This window comes from Mya arenaria, chromosome 17 (assembly GCF_026914265.1).
Source record: "Mya arenaria isolate MELC-2E11 chromosome 17, ASM2691426v1".
Taxonomy (NCBI): domain Eukaryota; kingdom Metazoa; phylum Mollusca; class Bivalvia; order Myida; family Myidae; genus Mya; species Mya arenaria.
The window spans coordinates 26,516,164-26,540,606 of NC_069138.1; the positions used below are offsets into that span (position 1 = coordinate 26,516,164).

Consider the following 24,443-nt stretch of genomic DNA (forward strand, 5'->3'; position numbering starts at 1 on the left):
GACAATTGATTTCTTTGTTCCTCATGTAATACAGAAACTGAAGACGAATGGTTTCTGTCAAAAATAAAATAAAATTGGTATAGGATGTAGACAAGGCAATCCGATAATCCCAAGTTTTTTCATCTAGTTTGTTAGCAATTCAAATAAGGAATTGTAACTTTATCAATGGCATGACAGTTGACAATGTTGAATTCAAATTATCACAATTTGCAGACAACACTTCTTTGTTTTAAGATGGGTCCCATTTAAATGCTTTCTTAGACTTGTTACATATTTTTTCTCTATGCTCAGGTTTGAAAATTGATTTTGATAATATCCATTCAAAATATGGATAGGTTCCATAACTTTTTATATAGCACAAGTTCGATTAAGACAAAATATACATAAGATGGAAACAACACATTTAAAATTATTCTGTTGATATTTGATGTAGATCTTAGTAAAATGATGAAATTAAATTTAACACGCAAAATTTAAAAATGTGTAGAAATGCATATGTTATTGGAAACACAATCCACTTGTTGTTAAGACATTGTTACTTCCCATTTGTATGGAACACCTTTGCTGCCTCATTATACTGGTATACGTACTAGCATGTGCTTATCCCCTGGAATGAAATGGAGAATGCACCGAACATGTCGGTAAGTGTACGTAGCATAATGGGGTAAGCACATGATATACGTAGACCAGTATAATAAGGCAGCAAAGGCGTTCCATACATTTGTATACACCTGCCCATGTCATTACCAAATTCTAGTACATGTGTGTTGAATGAACTCATAAATCGTTTTTATAATTTTATTTGGCAAGGACCCCATCAGATTAAAAATTCAGTGCAAGTAAAAGAATAATTGTGGTCTACAATTGATAAATGTTATAGACTAATCACAGTTTGAAACTCTCTTGAATTAGAAAATATGTTTATAGTTAAAAGAAAATGTAATATTTTTACGACATTCTTTCTCCGCAGTTTTTGTGTTGTTTTTTTTCCAATTTGAAATTTATTTGATTTGTCTACCATGTATATCTCATTAAATTTGGTGTTGGTGGTGTTAGTAGTTTATACTCCAGGTCCCGGCGTGAGCACATTGAAGGGTCCCATAGTGACAGTTCAACCACCGCACACCTATCCTGGGCAGAACCAGTACTAGGTGCCTTCACCTCTGCAAGGAACTGACAACTTCTGTACATACCAGGGGCAGTGGTACAGTGCGAATGGTCATAGAAAGGATTTCATAACCAATCACAACAGAAGTGACCTGGTCCGCCCGGTTGACCGATTCAGAGTCCAACGCTCTACCGATTGAGCTAACCGGGCGGACCTCATTAAATTTAAGAAAAGCATCGCTATATGTACCTATTCTAATCACGTGACATTCACATGCTAAATAGTAAATATACACACTATTAACTAGGAAACCATTACGCGCGAATTTTTAATCGGGTAAACTCAACTGAGACAGCAATGTAATATTCTTTTAATCAAGTAAAAGGATGTATTATCGGCCTCATACTAATTCGTTCTGATAACTCTAGGCTTGTATTGAGAAAATACTGTAATAGTCGTTTTTGGGATCATCTGGTTTCTAGTCCCTGGAAATGCAGAAAAAATGCTGATGATATTTTCGACCTTTCACGATTCAATGTAATGGACGGTAGCTTTTAAAAAAAACAATATGTTTAATTTCATTTATAACGAAGTCTAAAATTATAACAACCATGCACTTATTTTCTTTTCAAATATATCTCAAATATCTACTTTTCCCTTAATAGCTAAAGGTAGCAATAACAACGTGACGTCGTATTTTACACTTCCCTATTCTGCACAATGCTAATACCACTCCTCACTCCAATGGATATTACTCCTGCAAACATTTATACTTATTGCCGAAAATGGTACCAAAATAATCATGAGTAAATTATCTATCAACTGTAGTACGGGTTTTATCTAATTATGTGACACAAAATAAAACGAGCAAAAAGTTTCACAAGCATTTTTTATAATAATTTATGTCGTTTTTCTGCCGGGATTGGGACGTTTTGACTGACATTTTATACTTCCGATTTCGGATGTTTGAAGATTTGTTTTGATTGTCAATGACTTTACAAGGATACATTGACGTCTCCTGCATCGGTGAGTATAACTTTTATGAATTATTATGTAGCTTTTCTGCTTTTATTTTGACAAAAAACAAAATAATGGATAAAACATGCTGAATTGCAGGTCCAAATGGAAAGAGAACAACAATGCATCATCGATTTTCTGAAAATTTATTCATTTATCTACACAGTGATACTATCAATTTCATTCAGTAATCTGTCGCATTTTTCCGCAAGGGCTATTTATAAACACATCGTTTCTGAGAGTGGCCAAAAAAAGAACAATTTGATGACTCATAAGGCATGCAACCTTAAAAGCCGAGAGTATCCGAATTAATCAGGAAGTAATTTTTGTTTACTTTAAATGCCAACCTCTGTATATCGTAATTTATTTTGAGTAAACATTGAGGTAGGTTGTGCATATCATTGTTTTTTTTATATTTAGAATGTTATTTATTAGGGGTTGCCAATTCTTTTGCAAGACAATTGGTCAAATGTTTTATAATTTCAATAAATAAGACTTTTGCAATTGTTTTTATTTTGGATAGTGTGATCGGTTTTAATGAAATCAACAGACCGGGTTCTTACAGGATCTGGTCACTTTCGGTTTTAAAACAAGAAAATAAACTAATGGAGAATTGGCGGTTATTTTTTATTAAAGCCATTCTAAATTATTAATTAAAAATATGTCAAGCTAAAGTTTGTTATTGTTTATGCGCATGTTTCTGCCAATGACATTGCCCGACAAATTCATATTTAATAAGCTCGACAACCAAAAATCAATTTATCAAATTACAACGCCAAGTTTCCATTTAGTGTTTTATAGGTTAATAAGAAACATGTAAAGGTACCATTTCAATGTATTTGTCAATTTCTTATGTAAGAATCAGGTTAGGGGTCTTTCATCCTGCAAATGGAGCTCCTTTGCTTTTTCACAGATAGCTAGAGTATATTTTCAAATGAAATATCACATGAAGTGGGGCCTCTGTGCTCTGTCACCATTAATTAGGGAATATTTTCGAATGAAATATCACATTAAGTTGGGCCTCTGTGCTCTGTCACAGATAACAAGATAATATTTTCCAATGAAAAATCACATGAAGTGGTGCCCCTTGCTATTTCACAGATAACTAGAGAATACTTTCCAAAGAAATATCACATGGAGTAAGGCCTCTGTGCTCTGTCATAGATAACTAGAGAATATTTTCCAATGAAATATCACATGAAGTGGGGCCTCTGTGCTATGTCACAGATAACAAGAGAATATTTTCCAATGAAATATCACATGAAGTGGGGCCCCTTGCTATTTCACAGATAACTAGAGAATATTTTCAAATAAAATATCGCATGGAGTGGGGCCTCTGTGCTCTGTCACAGATAACTAGAGAAATTTTCCTATGAAATATCACATGGAGTGGGGCTTTTGTGTACTGTCACAGATAACTAGATAATATTTTCCAATGAAATATCGCATGGGGTGAGGCCCCTGTGTTCTGTCACAGATAACTAGAGAATGTTTTTCAATGAAATATCACATGGAGTGGGGCCTCTGTGTTCTGTTTCAGATAACTACAGAATACTTTCCAATGAAATATCACATGGAGTGGGGCCTCTGTGCTCTTTCACAGATAACTAGAGAATATTTTCCAATGAAATATCACATGGAGTGGGGCCTCTGTGCTCTGTTATAGATAACTAGAGAATATTTTCTAATGAAAAATCACATGGAGTGGGGCGTCTGTGCTATGTCACAGATAACTAGAGAATATTGTCCAATGAAATTCACTTGAAGAAAATAAAGCTTCTGATCTATGAAATAAATGTGATGAAATTTTAGAGTTAAAAAATGTTGTTCGTTATAATCGGTCAACGCCGAAAGTCTATTTCCTCCGTTTTGATCCTTCAATTAATCAATTAAGCTTTAAGTTTATAACAATTTATAAATATAACCGTAAAACCATTATCATTTTGTTCCTTTTATAACGTTTAAATAATAATTGATTAATAAACAAAAAATAGTATTAAAGTCAAGTGCTTTATAATTGTCTTTGAACATTTAAAAAAGGGGTCCAGCTTTCCGTAATAAAAAAGAACCGAGAAAGTTCAGGATTTTCATAGATTCTTGTAAAAGTAACATTTAATAATGAATTTCCTTGATTAATTACTTTTTACATTTCAAGACCCTGATTTAAAAAGATATATTAATCATAACCCATACTCATCTTTAATGCTTTTACATTCTATCATTACTGAACAAAGCGAAAGATTATAAATGAGACAACATCACTGACACAAACATGGATCAAACAAACTCATCACATGTCAAGTTCAGGTTAATCATTAATATTGACTATAATTTGTATTCAGGAAATGTTTGATTGACAGTTTGTACGTGCGTTATACAACACCATTTCTTTCATATATTTAAGCTTAAGATGCGAGTCCTTATAAGAAAGTGTGGCATTTCTATGCATTTTGAAGCTATGCTTGCATGAATATATCCCTTTTCCCCAATCTTAATAGCGATCACTCGACTGTACACGTATTTTGACCGATCTTTTGTTGCTTAACGCCCGCATTTTGTTGATTACAAGCACATTACTCACATTTGTAGGTGAAATGCAAACAGACTACATGTTTAGTTCTGAGAATCGCTTATGATAATGAGTTTCAGTTTGGTAAGTGGCGTCTTTACGTGTTTTTTTTGTGGTTTGGTAAACGTGGTAAAGTTCTATTCCGTTCCTGAAGTGAAAAAAAAATGATGACATTAAATTTTGATTCAGATGGAATAAATATTACCATTAAACAACGATTTACGTACACAAGAATAATGCAACTGAAATTATTAATCTGTTTGAAAAGTGTCCACAATATCGACCTTTGACGGAAACACATGTTAACTTAACCTTTGAAAGAGGAAATAATTTGTTGATATTCCACTTATAAAGGTTACTAAGTTTATAATTGTGCATGTAAAGCTTAAACATTTAATATTTAACATCTAATGTAATACATTTACAATCAATATATCTATACACAGGCAGATACGATCTCAGTTTTTTGCAAGCGCTGCACGTTTGCAATATATATATATGTTAGTCTGGTAATTGTTCATAACAAAAAAATGGAAATTATGTTGATTGATATTTTTACTTCATTTAGTATTTATCACATGTCTGTACTATCGTTGAGAAACGTATTGAAGATAAATGATTGTTTCAGCGTAAGATAACAACATCATCTCTTTCCTATATATGAGCTGAGGATGCGAGTCTTTATAAGAACGCACTTGAAGGAAAAGCCAAGTAGCAAACCCTAGTTGACAAAAGGCTAACGGAACCCAAGGGGGTTAGTTTCATGCAAACATTAAGTAAAAAAATGTTTCATGAACAGTGCAAACAAAACATCGGTCTGGTGACACAGATTTCCGATTCTGGTACCAATTTTAGCCTGGTAAAAGGTCTTTCTTTTTAATTTTTGAAAAATGTGTACGTCCAGTATGCGTCGATTTTTTTTCTTCCATCTTTGTTTGGTATCAATAACAAGATAAAAACATATTGAAAAGAGTGTGGGTTATGTTGCAATGTTTGATTTTATCCACAGTTTTTCGTATTTCTCGGCAGATATGGTATTTTTATGCATGTTGTAGCTTTGATTGCATATACATATCCCTTTATCCCAATATTAATGGTTATCCCTCAACTGTACACGTATCTTGGCCGATGTTTTGTTCCTGTTTATTTCAAGCATAATACCCACATTTTTGGTGAACTGCAAACAAACTTGTGCACAATTGTTTAGCCTTTAGGATACTTGTTTAGTCATACGAATCGCTAATGTTCTGACTTGGTTTGCGATGTCTTTACATGGACCTTTTTGCTTTGGTAAACGTGGTAAAGTTCTAGTCCGTTCCTGAAGTGAAAAAATGTTGACTTCAAATTATGATACAGATGGAATACTACATAAATACAATATATAACCATACAGTTCTATTACTATTGCTATAATGTCAACAACTACACAAAATATAAATTGACTATTAATGTCTGATTGGTTTTGGTAGAATTATTATGATGTATGACGAATTTGATAAAACGAAATGCATCAACGTAACTCATAACGCTTTTTTTAAACGAAAATGACACATGTAGGTGTTTTTCCTGGTTGTTATTGGAAATATTCAATAAATTTAAAATTCTTTAAATAATTCAAAATACCTTTGTATTTTGTATTATACAGTTTAATGTTAGTAAACAAATGCAATGAATGAACGAAAACACATTTAAGATGCAGAATGAGCAGTGCAATTTATAATATGATCAAACACATACTCACAAATTGCCAATGACTTCGGTAACGAAGGTATTTGTGTGACGTTTGTGTTGATATAGGACGTTGCCTTTGAAACTATGTAACGTTTTAAGTTGGATAGTGATGCATTTGAAATTTTCAGAACAGTCGACATGTAGATTTTCACTCGTGAAAATATTTACATTTGTCTTAAATGAACAAATTTTTCTCTATTTTTAAACGCATATCGACCTACTTATTGAAAAACAGTGTGTATTTATCCTTTGTAAGCCATTTGACATTAGTCTGGTGAAGGGACAGTGTGTAAACAGTTGAAAAGAAGTTAAAAACCTGTCCTTTTTGGCTCTCACATTGTGAGATATGTACATGTTCATTTTTTGCATTAACATTGATAGCAAAGCAAATCGTGAAATATAACATTTCGTTCTTACTCTTGTAATATATTGCTATATTACTCTGAAACAAACGACTTGTTTGCTTCATGTAATATTACCGTAAAAATGTCCAATGAAACTCTGACTATATTATGTTATACAACGATGTTACATACGATGAATGCTAAATGAGGTAGACATATCAATCAACACAATATTATTTTTGTTATGAATTATCTTTTACGCCTGTAAATTTTAAAGTAAGTAAGCTAAATGAGGTAGACATATCAATCAACACACCTTTATTTTTGTTATGAATGATAACCAAACAACCGCAATGCTTGTGCACAATTCATAGTTCAGCATTCGCGAAGACGAATATAGTCGTAACTATAGGTATACTATGAATACTGTGCCCCTACAAATATTGTTTTCCGTTAATGCATCTAAAAATAATTAAATTATAATAAGTCTACTCTTTGATACCGAATTTGCAGGAATAAATCAACATGTCAAGTATAAAAACCCCAACTTGGATGTAGCGGGTAGCGAACCCCCGCCGGTTCAGCCGCCAGCGTAGACTCCTACAAATCTGACGAATATATAAACCTTTATTGAAAGCATTGGTAGCACCATGTCATAAGGTCAATCAACCAAACACGCTACATCCTTTTATTGAATGGCGTTAGTAAGTTAAAAGTTTTTCAAATTTACGTTGTTCAGAGACAATATTTAAACATATATCACCATTCGTTGAAGTATCGTTTCTTATTTTTAAGGAGTTTGCCACACAAAAAATCCATTATAAAAGCCATGAACGAGTCGCTTTTAAGAAACGGGTTTGCTTGGTTATTTATAATCAATTGGACAGAAATCAGAGTTGAAAAAGGTTAATTTACGATTTTAAGTATAAGTACCTAATGGTGAATTAATCAATAATTCATTTTGGTATCAATCGATGAGAATGTCCTTTGCAGAATTCTTAGGGAAACAATTAATAATCATTAATCGGAATAATATAAGCGTTTTAAAATGGTGAATGACCATATGTTTAGGCAAACCTTTCCTTTCACATCAAAAAATGACAAGCATCTCACAAACATGTTTTTAGCTTTTACATTGTATATTAAAATCGCATCAAACAATTTCATTTTCACTTAATATAACCCAACTGTGACACTGTCACGTCTTTCCCTACAAAGTACGGCGAGTTCATAACTCGTCTCTTATTGTGTTTAGGTCGAAGAGATTGATGTCGCTATAAGTCTTATAAAATAGTATTTGTGACGTTTGTGTCTTGCATATTGTCAAAATGCTTAAATGCCATTTCAAATCTTGTCGATTTTTAGACAGATAAATCTGAAAAATGATATCAGAGCTACTCACTATGTAGTATTATATTAACATAAGTATGCGATTTCCAGCGTTTATATGGAGATTTATCGGGAGAAATGACGTTACAATGTTATAAAGCTATTCAAACAATTATTTCAGCTCACCCTAAAGCGAACAATGTCATCAACGCACTTGGCTTGCAAATAGTGGATTTTCCGCTTGACATGTCGACAAGGGATGATACACTCCATTACAGGCGTGTTCGCAACATCGATTTGCCGACCCATGCACCATACGATTTGCTCATGCACCATCGTATTAATTTTAAAAAGCTAAACTCGTAAGTTTGAGGAATGCACCATTGTACATTTTGAAGTGAACAGAATTGTCTTCCTCTGACATTCAAGTTTTAGTTACCACACTAATCATCACATTGTTGTCTTGTTTGGAATAAGACTGATCTGTTTTTGTGTGAGTTTTATCAGTACGAACTATTTATAAGTAAGTGTAAACTTGCGTAAACCAATGTTCTGAACACGGGTCAATCACAATCACTTGGTTGTAATTAATACAAATGTATACCGAGTATCATGTTTAGAACTTAGTTTTATCCTACAGAAACTATAATATAATGTGATTTTGAAGAATGAAATTCTTAATTATCATTTTAGTTTATTTACCTGTTTGGGAGTAATTAACGTTTTAATAAGCATCGATTTCTCTCCTCGACTCACGCCTCAATAAGCTAATTGAATACACGTAATTAATGTACTCTTTCAATCGGTTCTGTGATACTCATAGCACAAGAAGGTACATAGAACAGGGCATTTTGGTTGTTGCCGCCAAAGCCTCTCGATGGTCAAGTAACTTTATAGAAAATATGCCTCCGACGTTTCTCGATGGTCAAATAACGGTATAGAAGATGTGCCGCCCACTTTTCTCGATGGTCAATTATCGGTATAGAAAATATGCCTCCGACGTTTCTCGATGGTTAATTAACGGTATAGAAGATGTCCCGCTGACGTTTCTCGATGGTCAGTTAACGGTATAGAAAATATTCCGCCGACGTTTCTCGATGGTCAATTAACGGTGAAGAAGATGTGCCAATAATGCCTGGATACATGGTCTACGGACAACAACATACACAATCCCGATATTGTTCGTAATAGTCAAGATGGTCTGGTGGTCATGGCCGCGAAGTAGAAAGCTACACTTTTTGAAGACCAGAATTTACATTTCGCGGAGGAATAAGCCACAACGAAAAAACACCTCTTCAGTTACAGTGCAACTTCCTGGTTAGACCAAGCGCTGATGTTTTGGACTGTTAAAGTGATATTTGTGATTTATTTATGTTATTTTGTATTTAGGTTGCCATTGATGATAGTTAATTAGATTATGGGGCCGAATCATTTATCCAAAGGAAACAAAACATACAGACGAAGTCATATGATCTGGTGTAATAAAAGTATATCTATTCATACATATACGTTTAATGCATAGAAGATATATATATAAAGTATGTCTTAAAAGAATATGTGTACTCAAAGTGAAAATGAAATCATTTGATACGATGCTGATATAAAATTTAAAAGTTTAAAAATGTTTTGTGAGAAGCTTGTCACTTTTTGATGTGAAAGAAAAGGTTTGCCTAAATGTATGGCCATTCACCATTTTGAAACGCTTATATTATTCCGATTAATAATTATTCATTGTTTCCCTTATTTCTCAAATAATGGAGTGTATCATCCCTTGTCGACGCGCCCAGCGAAAAACACACACTTTGCAAGCCTACTGCGTTGATAACACTGTTCAGTTAAGGACGAGCTGAAATAAATGTTGTAATACCTTTAATATTGCCACGACAATTCTCTCAACATTCCGTTATAAATCTCGGCGGGTGTTTGATAAACATGTTGTACTTGTGTAATGCAACACCATCTTATTTTTCAGCTAAATATTTAAGTATGAACACTTGAAGGAAAAGCTAAGTAGCAAAATCTTTCTGACAGAAGACAAACGATACCAAGGGGGTTAGGTTTCATGCAAACATTAAGTGAAAAAAATGTTTCATGATCGGTGCAAACAAATTCGCGGATTTTGAGAAAAAGTTTCGATTCTGGTACCAAATTAAGCTTGGTCTTTCTTTTTTAAATTTTGAAAAATATATACGTCGAGTATGCGTCAAAAAACGTCTTTTTCAATCCTTATTTGGTGTTATAACTTTAAAAATAGAAACAATATTGAACAGATTATGGGTTATGGTGCAATGTTTACAAAAAAAAAACGTATAGATTTTATGAACAGTTTTCGTATTTTCTCGGCAAGTATGACATTCCTTGTCATGTTGAGCTGTGCTTGCACGTATATATATATATATATATATATATATATATTCCTATTTCCCATTCTCAATGGTTATCACTCGACTGGACACGTATCTTGGCCGACCTATTGTTTCTTACCCCCCCCCCCCTTTTGTTTGTTTATTGCAAGCACATTACCCACATTTTGGTTGGAATGAAAACAAACTTGTGCCCACCTGTTGACCCTTTGAATACTTTTTAAGTTCTGAGAATTGCTTATGTTCATGAGTTTTTGACTTTGGTATGTGATGTCTATACACAGACTTTTGTACTTTGGTAAAGTGGTGAAGTTCTACTCCATTTCTGAAGTGAATAAGTCGTTGAATAAGGTTAAGGTTTACTCGAACATTAGACTAAACCATTGAAATAATGATATCCGCTCTTCAATATTAATGTTTACCCAAGTCGATCGTATTGTTTTCGCCAAAGAATAGACGCATAAAATTTCCGAAGCAAAAGTCCTCTAACCAGGCAAAAGTTCGTACCCGAATCAGGACTTTTCCTTACAAATCCACCATTTCGTTTTCCCTGAAACATTTTTCTCACTTAATGTTTGCACTAAATTAAATAATGTCATCCCCAAGAATACAACGACCTTTAAATTGACAAACCTTCCGGTGTAAACCTCATTGCACCTATCTAAATATTAATCTCAATATTCATATCTCGTGCTGCTGGAAAATGTGTCCTTCTCGGCCAGAGTATTCATAAAGGGCGATTTTCAAATTTCGATTACGTAATCCCCATGTGAAAAGGCTCTGGAAATTCCAGCAACAATATTTGCAACGTAATCACACAAACGTGCTGCTCTCTTAGATGTATAAACGTTTCAATAATATCCTGTACATATTTTAAATTATCATTAATTTTCTGAGCCTGAAACAAAAACAAAAGCATTCATTTTTTATAAAAATATCGTGATATGATAAGTAAATGATGAGTAACATGTAAAACAAAATTTCTTTAAAAAATCAGTTTCATAATGTTGTTATTAATAGTAATTTACTAAAATATATTTTATATTTCATACTTACCTTTCCTCTGGAATTCCTCTTATATAAAGAGTCCGGATAAGGTTTGCCATCCGTTACAGTTTGTACTTTTCAAAAATTCAAAGTCAACAGTAAGGTGAAAATAAAGATTTGTAATAGCAAACCCCCCACTGTACACAGGCTGTTGCGATTACAGAATTTTGAAAGTGCTGCACATTTGTTAATGCAAAATATATATGGAAGTCTGGTAATTGCTCATAATAAAAATAAGCAAATTATGTTGATTGAAATGTTTACTTTATTTAGAATTTATTACATGTCTGTACAATCGTTGAAAAACTGAAAGAATATGCATGGTTGTTTCAACGTAAAGTGGCAATATAAGTGGTACATTTTATGAAACTCTGATTTTCGCTTGATTTTCCTTTTTGGGAAAGGATCGACAGGTGGACTCGGTATTCAAATTTCCTGCACATTTTGACATTTCTAAACCATGAATTGATTTAAAATTATATCATACACCCCCCGAATAAACGAATGAGCCCGCAGTCATTCTGCCTACAGACGCTTAAAACCGCCAATGCCCATATTCCATCGTGTTGACCCCATCCCCCTGAATGACCCGCTTGTAATCGTTTGCCGACAACGCTATATTGTTTACCCATTGCTCCGTATTACATTTATTGTTCGTATCTGCTCCTTTCAACTAAACAGGCATCTCTTTTAGTCTAGAAAACTGATTGAATCAGTAAGAGGGTCCCTTTCGTTTTGATGGCTTCTGGGATTGTCCTTGTAGTTTACATTGTGCTTTTATTTTGTTTCCACTGTATTGAAACATTGTATTTATTCTTAAGTAAGCCTTTTTATATAAGTCTGGTGAAGGGGGAGTCTGTAAAACAGATGGCGTGAAGTTTAAACCTGTCTTGTTTGGCTCTCACATTGAAAGATATGTATGTTCATGTTCTCATTTTGCGTACCATTGAAAGTAAATTTTTCACTCGCTGCAAAGCAAGTCGAAAAATATAACGCTTTTTTCTGACATATCGTATATTGCTATCTAACTCTAAAACAAACAAGCATTCTCTTATGATGGTTGGACTCATTTTTAACCAATGGGATAGCAGATGGTTTCAAATATTCGACTTTAAAATTCCACATTCAAATTGATCGACTTTTAATTTGCCCTATGTATTGGTTTAATCTCCAATATGTTGTTTGTTCTTGTTTTACTTGAAACGATATAGTTTGTATGATAAGTTTGTGACGCGAGTGTCATTCTTCTTTTTAACAGGCATAAACGAATTACAGTGCATACATGCATTTATTGAACGCTAACGTTCATCAGTTAGTCCATCACTTCAAATGAACACGTTCTTTTGTAACTTTTTAATAAATGTTAAATATATTTTTATGTCGACAACAACGCCACTGGAGCTGTCATGCATGTGATGAGAGTGAACATTTTATTAGCATAAACATCTCCAATTTAACTTAAACCTATACTAAATTACTCAACGATGTAACATACGATGAATGCTAAATGACGTAGACTCATCGATCAAAACAATATTGGTTTCGTTTTAAATGATAACCAAACAACCATAATGCTTTTGCATCAGTCATAGTTCGGCAGTTGCGAAGACAAGTAGTCGTAACTGTATTTTTCACAATGGATACTGTGCCACTACAATTTTTCGTTTTCTTCTTACTGTTGAATATTAGTTTAATTTTTGCTGTACAAACTGCTACGGGTAGTGAACCTCATCCGGGTGCTTCAGATTCGCACGGCTACAGAGGACGTGTACGTATGAGAAAAACCATCTATAACAATTAATGATAACTGCAATGTATCTTGTATATGTATTTTAAATTTAATACTTCATTGTTTATTGTTTTGAATTATTCTTAAATGTTGACTGTAATAAATAGTGCTCATTAAGTGTGTTCAAATTTCCATTTGAATATAATTCTTTTGTCATACCATGATCTGTGTAGATATTTTGTAAATGTTGGACTGTGGACATTATTCTTTGTTGCATGTTTTTAAATTAAATTAAACCATTACTTATTATGAAACTGTAAGTTAACTCATTAAGCTGTTGCTTAAAATTTATTGCTTTTCAACTTTCTCTGTTGCATTTGGTGGACGGTCCAACGACACTAAATAAAACTAGCTTGCATTTAAAATTGTGGTACACCTTTTTAGATACTTTTCACTTGTGGTTACTCCAACATTTACTTAGGCGTAAAAATGAATTATCTTTGTTTACACTAGTAGGGCAGACCATATGCTATCATACCGACCTTGCACTTTCTTGTATTACGATCGGTATATTTTTTTTAGTAATTACCTACATTAACGCATTCATTAGGTAAAATTGTTTAAATTTGAGCATTTTATATTTAAAACTTTCTTGAATAGGGATATACCCTGATCTTGGTCGATTTAGAACAGAGGCCTCAAAAATCGGAAAAAAGTTTTGTTTACCTGTCTACCCTGTTGTTTAGAGATAGGAAACAAAGAACTTTTTTTTTGGGGGGGGGGGAGCTTATTACAATAATTTGAGTTGTCTAGTGACGTTCTATGTCGATAATTTTGTAACGTGTATGAACATCGTTGTACTGTTTTGCTTAGCCTTATGCTTGTTTATGTTCGTTCCAAAATTTGATATATATTTTAACGCTTTACTAAATTCTTCAAACTTGCAATGTATTTACTTTAATACTGATCAATTACACCACGTACACTATCAAAGCAGAATCTTAGAAATATATATGAGACTCAGAATATGTCTGATTAATTAATGTAAGCACAGCGTAGTAATAAAACTTACATGTATCAGGGAGCAGAACGTTTGTGTGATGACGTTGCAATTATTGGTGCTGGAATTTCCGGAAGTTATTCAGCTTGGCGATTACGTCATCGGAATTTGAAGATATCTCTATATGAATATTCTGATCGGATAGGAGGGCGGCTTTACACAACACATTTCCCAGGCACACCAGATATAAATCTTGAGCTTGGTGGAATGAGATTTATACCAGAAGGTTTGTCAATGGTTTGTTATATGTAGTATTATATTAACATTATTTTGCGATTTTCAGCTATTAATATGGAGATTTATCGGGAGGAATGACGTGACAATGTTACAGAGCTATTTTTTAACATTTGTTTCAGCTCATCCTAAAGCGAACAATGTCATCAAGGCGCTGGGACTGCAAATTGTGGATTTTCCGCTTGGCGCGTCGACAAGGGATGATACACTCCATTATTTGAGAAACAGACGTGTTCGCAACATTGATTTGCCGACCCATGCACCATACGACCTGCCCATGCATCATCGTATTAATTTTAAAAAGCTAAACTCGTAAGTCTGACTTGTCGTCGCATAGTCATGCACCATTGTATATCGTTAAGGGTCTTCCTCTGACATTCAAGTTTTAGTTATCACACTTATCATCAAATTATTTAAATCAGGTGACAATATGGACATTGTTCTCTTGTTTGTAATAAGATTGATCTGTTTTTGTGCGAGTTATATCAGTACGAACTATTAATTATTTAGTGTAAACTAGCGTCAACCAATATTCTGAACACAGGCCAATGACCATCAACTGGTTGTTATTGTGTTGTATACCGAGTATCATGTTTAGAACTTAGTTTTATCCTAAAGAAACTATAATATAATGTGATTTTGAAGATTGATATTTTTCATTATTATTATCATTTCATTTATGTACCTGTTTGAGAGTTTTTAACATTTTAATTAGCATCGATATCTCTCCTCGACTCACGCATCAATTATCTAGTGGAATAAACGTAATTAATGTACTTTTTTAATCGGTTCTGTGATACTCATCGCACAAGGAGGTACATAAAGCAGGGTATTTTGGTTGTTGCTGCTGACGTCTCTAGATGGTCAATTAACGGTATAGAAGATGTGCCGATGATGCCTGGATACGTGGTCTACGGACAACACCACACACAATCCCGATAGTGTTCGTATCAGACAAGATAGCATGGTGGTTAACTCCACGGAATAGAAAGCAACACAATTCGTAGGTCAGAAGTTACAATTGGAGGCGGATTTAGCCACATCGTGAAAGCACCTCTTCAGTTACAGTGTAACTTGGTGATGAAACTAAGCGCTGATTGTTTTGGACTGTTAAAGTGATATTTGTGATTTATTCCTGTTAGTTTGTAACATGGTTGCCATTGATGATAGTAAATTAGTTTAAGAAACTAATCATACATACGAGGTAAAATCTTCTGGTGTTACTTAGTATGTATGTGTTTATAAATCAAAAGGCGTTTGGCCACTCGGTTATATTAAGCAGGACGCCGCATCATGCTGGTGGCAGCGGTTAGATTGCTGCTTTTACCAGTAACTCTCAGTATTTCAATGATTTTGGATGATTCAAACAAGGACATGTTTAAATTAGAGGAGGACATTGCCATTGTTGAAAAAGACAATATGTTTTTATAACTCTATTTTGAATGATCGATTGTAATTGGAGTCGCTTGTAATGCTTTGCTTTTAAAGAAGAAGCAATGAAAACCAAATTTGATTTAAAATATAATTATTTTAATGCAAATTGTAATTTCCATAGCTATTTTCACTAAACTCTAATAAAACGATCGTATTTAGTGGAGTCGTCCAATTCATCTCGTGATGCTCCGCGCAGGAGGAGGTGGTGAATTTTAATTAGTCTGATTTATGTTATTTAGCGGTATTTAAGGGTGTCAATTATGACTGGTAACGTCTGGGGATAATGCATCAAAGCAAAGAATCTGCTGTTGATACTCGGACTGTGTACGCCAATCGAATATCGAGGAGGATAATACACACTAGACCTGACCCTGCAAACAGATTTAGGAGCAAATGCGATTGCGGGTGGCATGTGCAGTATCTAGTTACTGCTGCTTGGACTGCAAAATAAAACAATCTTGAGAGAGTTCGTATAATGCATAAATGCGTGGCTGTAAAAGCTGGTGTGAAAAAGCCAAAGAAGTGCCAGTTCGTAGTAGAAACGCATAAACCACGTAGTAGAAATGCTTCTTCTTGGAGAGTGTCAAACGTTCAACTTTGTGGTGCGACAAAGTTCCGGTTGTTTTGGACAGTTGCAGTTATTGATGAGATTCACTTCTGATAATGTTTAACATGGCTGCAATTTATTAGTGTTCAATATTGTTTGACACCAAGTTATTTCCCAATCATTTGTCCTAAAGTACTAATCCTGCAGTCTGAAGAAAACGAATTATAAAATTGTTTATCATTATTAAAAATGTGTTTATTCATCAGAAGCTTTTTGATCGCTCGTTAATATTCAGCCACACGTTACAGGTTCAATAGTTTATTAAAGACCTATCACCACAGCATATATACAGAACATAATAGAAACAGCTATAAAATATATTGCAACTCATTGTATGAGTTATTGGTGAATAAAGCAATTAAAGTGCGATTCATAACATAAACCATTAGAGATATATAATACATTTTTTATAGTACATACATTGAATAAAACATATTTATTACGCATTATTTACCACAATGGCACCTAACTGTACTAATAAAGGATTCGGTATGTAGCATATGATTCGTATTAAAGATTTTCTAGTGCTATTTTCCTTCGTTTTTATTAGCTATATGTTTAGCCTATGAAGCACTTATTTATTTAAGCAGTATTGTTTTAGATCTTAATTTCATGTTTGGTTTTCGTTTGAAGCATTATTTTCTTTGTGCAAGGCACGTAGTTTAATTTATAGCTACATTTACCAGTAAATGTAATGTTTATCTATTGTTTCATAAACATTTCCAGTCGGTACTATGTCCTCTGACTACAGCACAGTCTTCTATTGAAGTGTCTTTTATAGTATGCATTTTATTTCATTAGTTGTGTTTCGATTGCAGTGATGTTTACTTCAACTACACTTTGGACAGCATATATAGACAGAACACCAGCGACCCATACAATTTTCAGTTGGTAGAATCTCTGGATGGAGTCCCATTGTATAAACAGAGGTAAATGATAAACAGCATGTCATTTTGTCACACAATCTTCCTACAAAACTGAAGGAAAAAAGTAGGAACTCTTTCGTTCAAATTATAAACGAAATTATACAGTGAACACATTTTACTGTGTGCATACGAACCTATCTATGTTTTTAATGGCCTAATGCGGGTGACGGACATACCCAGGCTATCAAGAGAGACTGCAAATTTTGTTGTGAAAATCACGCCCGTGTAGCAGAAAAATATATCAAATGCCTAGGGTCGAAGGAGATCCATCAATCAAAGACTTTTGAAAATAAAACGTCCAAGGGTATTTCCCAGTAGGTGGTCTCACCCATCCTTGTGACTGTTTAACGTCTCCTTAAATTCCACCAGCCGTGGTGTAGAAAACGTTGATATATGCATAACATGCCTAACATATACTCATATTGAGAGATGCAAGGTCACATATTATCACATATTATCACATATTAAATTAATAATTATTTGGTTTCGGCATCTATACATTAAAGGTAAAAAAATCATTTCAATACTTTCACATTTAAGCGTGATTTGATTCGTTCAAATCTTCAGAGGAACAATTCTAATTTAAACACCTATGCAAATGTGTGTTTGTGCAATAAGAAGAATTAAGACGTCTTTTATTTTACCGAATGCTTAAAGTACAATGCTTTAAACATAAAACTCATATCTAAAAACTAGATACCAAGACGTCCCTTTGCTGTACTATAACTATAAAAATTTCAAAAACAACCATTATCTTAGTTTTGTACTTTACAGCAAAAATGCATTTAACCATAAATTTCTTGATCACGAGACAATCAACTATTTGCGGGATGCCAGCGCCTTTTCGTTTGATTATGTGGTAGAGTCTCAGGCTGCCCTGATGCTTCCTACTGGGCGCTTTGACCCTACAGCGCCGCCATCTATTGTGAAAACGGTAGCCACTGGTTTCCAGAGTATTCCTGTCACAATGGTCAATCAGTTTCTTGCAAGCAGCTCCAGGTAAGATTTCACTAGAGTAACAGATTGTGGATGCCATATGTGATATTACCATATATGAATGAGATTCCATCACGACAAGGACAAAGGAACACATTACTTCTATCAAATGCCTCAAATAAGAAGGAATACAGGAACACAAAACATAAATACATTCAAGATGAGGGTGAGGGAGATTCTTCTAAAGATATCTAGTGGCGGATCCAGGAATATATAACTAGGGAAGGGGCGGGAAGCACAACCGCCAAACGCCCTAAAAACTTTTATTTCACTAACGTATTGAAAAAAAGACGTATTAATCGTCGATGCTTAACAACCCTACATTCACTAATTATTACATACAGAGTCATACTTAATGCGAAAAGCTACAGAAACAAGCTCAGTAGCAAAATGTTTAAACATAAGCCCGTTTTAATGGCACTGGGTAAACGCCAAAGACATAGAACATAAATTCACAAGCAAGAAACATGGAAGAACACCTCAAAAATCCACAAGCAGCACAGTGCATACATACTATATATAAAAAACTAGGTATGTTTATCAAGGGTTGTTAGGTATCGCCTTAAAACTCGCTATGTATGTATATTTTTCAGCGTTTCACTTGTTAAGGAATCAATTAAAGGTTAAAATGAGGTGTTTTAGGGTTGATTTGCATACGGGTACGGGCCTTGTGGCTTCGGCTTGATATGTCTCAGAATAGAATCAGTTTGATCGAAATGTTCATAACCGCTAATGATAAGTGCCACACTGTCTGGCAAAATACCTGGATTTACTAGTATCTTAGGGCTAAATGTTTAAGCTGCAACGACTTGTTTAAATGTGTAAGCGTTATTTATTTATGATGAGATAACGAAGGGTACAAAAAGACTTCTAAAAGGGTATTTCTGAGGATTTTACATATATGTACATCAAAAAAATAAAACCGTTCAATTATTTCATAGATTTTGAAACGTAAATGATTTTGATCGTGTATAACTGTTTTATCGCCATAGCCTAAACCCAATATACTCTGCAGCCATGCCTTACACGGAAACCACCATCTAAGGGTGATTGGAGGTCCAAAGCATGGTGTTTATTCATTGCTATTTTCGAGAACAGTATCAACAAGGGGAGTTACGAGTGATATGGGCGTAAGTCATACTCATTTTACGAAACAAGAAACTGGTTACATGCGTGAAGAGTAAACACCTTAATGATAAATGTACATGAAAATTACAGCAGCAAGGTAAGTTTGCTTAAATGATAAAATACCATGTTTAAAGTTACATGCTAAAACCTAACGTACACTTCACGAGAGACCCATCCTCCTTTGGAGTTGTCAGCGAAACAGGCGTAAACTGGAGATGAAGACAAGTTTAAAAAGTCAAGGTCATTTTCTATGTTTAATTTTAGTTTAATATGGCAATGTATTTTTTCCGAAGGAAAAAGCAGATAAATACTCTTTAATTTGAACGTTGCTGTTGTTCTAGCAATCATTGCTACGACGTTGTGCAAAGAAAGTGATACTGGCTATACCTAAAGTTGCCCTTGAACGACTTCAATGGGCTGGATTGCAGGCACCTGAGATATCACATCTACTAAAGGTAACTAAATACCGAATAAGAAATTCGAATACAACATTAATGCCTTTGTATAATTTAGATCCAGTTGTTTTAATTGTTTTAAACCCCCTAAATATGGGACATTATTCATGATGCTTGATTTTCTTATTTGCCCGAAACCGTAAAACTTCATACAATGTTCTGATATCGATGAAAAAATACAGTAGTTGTCCAGACAACCAAGAAAAACTTTAAATTATCATCGAAATTAATATATAAATGTTGATTTGCCTTCCTTCTATGGCAAGGCTTTAAAGAAATTAAATACGTGTAAAAATGCATGTTTTAAATTACTGACTAGGATGCACATACTTATGTTGTATTCATGAAACGTTATGCATATTATATTACTATGTCATGCAAATGAAACTATAGCGATAGGCCATATGGCCAAAACATTTAACGAGAGAAATACAATGTCAAAATACTACTAAACAGATGTCATATTCTTTGTTTGTTTCAGAATGCTGTGAATGATGTTAAAGCTGGTAAAATATTTTTTGGATTTCAATCGGACTGGTACAAAAAACATGTCCACTATTCGGATTACACCATTTCGGATACGCCCCTTGAACAGACGTATGATTTTGGAAAGTCACCGATCAACGGGAAAGCCGTATTGAATATCGCATACTCGGACCACAGTATGTTAGATTTTATAGTTATTTTAAATATATATATATAAGTTAAATGCTATTAATAAGCTTCCTAGTTTTACGCACAAAGTAAAACTTTCTGTTGCAACCAACGGAATAATGAGCAACACGTTTGAATACCCAAACACTCGAGTCGCGATATTTCGTCCACGAGATAAAGAGTTTACGCATTTTAAAGGTAGTGCCGTTGTATACAACATATTAACATCGACTTAGTCTATTGTAAAGAGAAAAATATTTTTGCTTTGACGCTCTGATTGAACCAAAGCAAAGTCAATTACCCAATCATACACTGTGCTACAATTATCGGCTTTCATTTTTTTTACAAATGTATATTCTCCAAATCTTTTCATTATAGCAGTAGACTGATATTAATATATATCGAATATCATTGAATAATTATTTCGAATGAAAAAATGTTCTAAGGATGTATGGACGTCGTAGCGAGGACTAGCTTGCAAATCTCCCAAGAAGTGCTTTGTGGATTTGTTCGCATGTGTTGTCGTACGTTCAAACAGGATAAGCATACAAAAAATGCAATCTGCGATCCTGTAACAACATGTCATTACTCTTGAGTCTAAAATAACGACCTATTGACAATATAGTTGGATCTTATTCGGAAATAAATATCTAGCCAGTAAAAGAAAACAAAACAAAAGAGTTAGGCTTTTCACCATGTGTCAGCTTATTCAAGCATTACGTTACTCGTTTAAAAATCTATTGCCAAATCATTTTCATCTTCCCTGCATTTTCAGAATTAGAACGTGAGAAAAAAACTTATAGCTAGATTCCTTACCCTATTATGATAAATTGCAATTGGCATTTGAGGCAGTTATTACTAAAGAAGTAATTACCATAAACCTCGAATTAAATTATGTTTTAAACACAGATGATTGGATGTGAGTCTTCCAATGCAATTACTTATATTTTAGAATAGGAGTTGATCAAACGTATCGAAGAAAAATAAATTATAGTACACATGACAAAAAGGAAGCAAAAAGGGAGGCAATGTAAAAGATATGCGAGTGTGGGTTGGGAAAGTCGCTTACTGGCTATCAATTTTGTAAATGGAAATAAAACGATGAACTGCATAATACTTTATGGCAAAGTGCTATTTCAACTACACAACATATAGGCAAATTTCGTTGTCATTCTATTGTGGTCACACTGGCTCAAGTATTTTCAATAATTATATTCATAAATGTTGGTCATGTATTCAGGTAACGAAGTTTGGAAAGAAATGGTTTCGTCGTCTCCAGCAACGTTCCCAGGGACGGACGATGACAGTCTACGGATGAGCAATCTTGCTGTTGACGTTGCTAGGAAATACTATGCTCAAATTCTGGACATTCCCGAGCAGTATGTTCCGCAGCCAGATTATGCGGTAACTTTAGCAAAATTATATTGGCGTCTTATATCATCACTCGATTGTTTACTGTTATAATTATACTTCTAATGTGGAGAAAAATAAGAAAATTTCAATTTATTTTTATCCTCTTTTGCATGGCGTTGTGCATCGATTTGATTAGATACTGATTGGGTAAATTTTGAAAGGGTGTAATTAAATCGAATTTTCGCAAATCAAAGCAGAAATTAAAAATAATAAATAATAAAAGCAATTTATCGATGATTTTTAACCAACATAAAATGGCATCCTAAAAGTAAACACGCACGAAATGGGCCAATGCAAAATGTAAAAGAACGACCTCGTGTTTGCAATATGTATATTTAGACGCATCTCTTAAACTGATTGGTATGTGAACCAAAAATGCAAGGACTTTTTAAACTATACTATCTTTCGACACTTTATTCAGCCAACCAATGTGTTAAAATAGTTGCGAACCTCGCAATTAAATAATCCTGGCATCGCCTTTCATTTGCACATGTTACGTCTCCCTTTTCCCCTCATCCTCTTTCCAAACACATCACTCCACAACTCGCAAATCAATTGCATGTATTTCATCCATTTGTATGTTAATTTCTATCGTAGTTTGCAGTTGTTTTTACACATTCACAAGCAGTTTGAACGAATTACAGGAAAGATATATCGAATAAGCTTTAAACTTTCATCGAAGTTATTTCAAACTTATTATATTTATATATTTATTAAGCATATATTACATTTCTGTTTCATTGTACCAATATCCCTTACGATATAATCATAAACTAATTTAGTTTGCATTTTACTCTGATAACAGGTAATGCGTATTTGGGACGACTATCCTTTCGGATCATCATGGTATGCCTGGGCGCCGGGTTTTAGACAGGACCTTGTTGCCAGGAGAATGCTAAAGCCTTCAGATAGTGACCCGATCTTTATTGCTTCTAACACATTTAGTCCTGGCGTCGATTCTGGATGGATTGAAGGGGCGTTCAATACAGTCGATGAAATGATATATTATTATTTTTAAAAGATTACGCGTAACGCATTCCGTAAGTGTAGGTGTAAGTTTCCTTTTATCCCGTACACCAACCTGGTGTTAAAGCAATATATCGGAGTACAGTATATTATAACTACATGTATAAGATCAAGTGGTCACTTGAATCAGGAAAATATATATTTACATTTTGGTTTTGAACCGTTTTATTTGAAATAAAACTAAAATATGAAACATGTTTTGATTTTCTTTTCGAGCATATCCACACAGTAAATTACGACTTATAAAACAGTTGTAGAATAATACATGGCTGACGATGGCTTTTGGGCGTAGCTAGCCCTCAATCCATGTGGATTCAGAATTGCATAAGGGGGATTCGGGGGCATGATCCCTTGCATTTTTTTTTGAAAACCATGGTGCAATCTGGTGCATTCTCTGCGTTCTGTTGTGCTTCATTTGATACATGAAAACGGACAGTTTTAGGATCATGTAATCAAGTACACATACTGCAACTTTGGCCGTTTTATTTTTTAGTTAGAATCATGTGGATTCAGCCGCGTCCTCGCGTAAAGGCAGCTACGCGCCTGGTTAATAATTACCCGAGTAGTGTCATTTGTCAATGATTTGAACCGGTTTTAAAATTAAATTGTGGAATGGGTAAGCAAGAAGTCTGAAAGGTAAAACAATGAGTCATAACAAAGTGGTTTTGAATGACATTAGCTATGTAAAACAACGAATATTTCTAACTGAATATTAAAATAGCAAACCATTTCCCAAGTGTTTTCGGTAAAGCAATATTTCCAATATATATCCAAATATCTTTTTTACATCGCTGGTTTTGACGTTCATTTCAATTGTGAGCACAGCTAGGGTCAATCAAGCCTAGGAGCAGTTTAGAATCTGGGCTTGAATGACCCTAGCCATTTTATTGGAATAGTTCACATTTCTTAGCATAATATTAAAAATACAACACTTCTAAGCACTTCCTGAAAAATGTCGCTTCATGAATTGCAAGAAATAAGTGGTCTTTTCGTAAAGCTAAGTACAGTTCCCGTGGCAGAAAGGTAAAGGTGTACTATTAACTCGCCAATATGTGAAATATCCTTCCAGTTCAGAGCATAAACCTCAACACGAAATAGGATATGTACCCATTGCAGAAACTTTAAAATACTTATCGTATGAATGGCTAAAATTGAAAAGCGAGAAATTATGAGTTTATATGAATAATGAAAAGAATGCATAGGTCCTTCAAGTCAATGAAAAAATCATTATGTGACCATTTTTGATATTTAAGAACAAAACAGGCTACAATAA

At 34.0% G+C, this 24,443-nt stretch overlaps 1 protein-coding gene across 1 annotated transcript; it reads left to right on the plus strand.

The window, feature by feature from the left end:
- The first annotated feature begins 13,116 nt into the window (after positions 1-13,116).
- Positions 13,117-23,357, plus strand: LOC128224529 (aplysianin-A-like). Its single transcript, XM_052934406.1, has 10 exons — positions 13,117-13,276; positions 14,319-14,523; positions 14,654-14,843; positions 17,391-17,501; positions 18,273-18,497; positions 19,510-19,624; positions 19,964-20,077; positions 20,559-20,739; positions 21,972-22,135; positions 22,950-23,357. Exons 1-10 carry the CDS (start codon positions 13,145-13,147, stop codon positions 23,160-23,162), a joined length of 1,650 nt encoding a protein of 549 aa, XP_052790366.1. The 5' UTR covers positions 13,117-13,144; the 3' UTR covers positions 23,163-23,357.
- Positions 23,358-24,443: the final 1,086 nt, after the last annotated feature.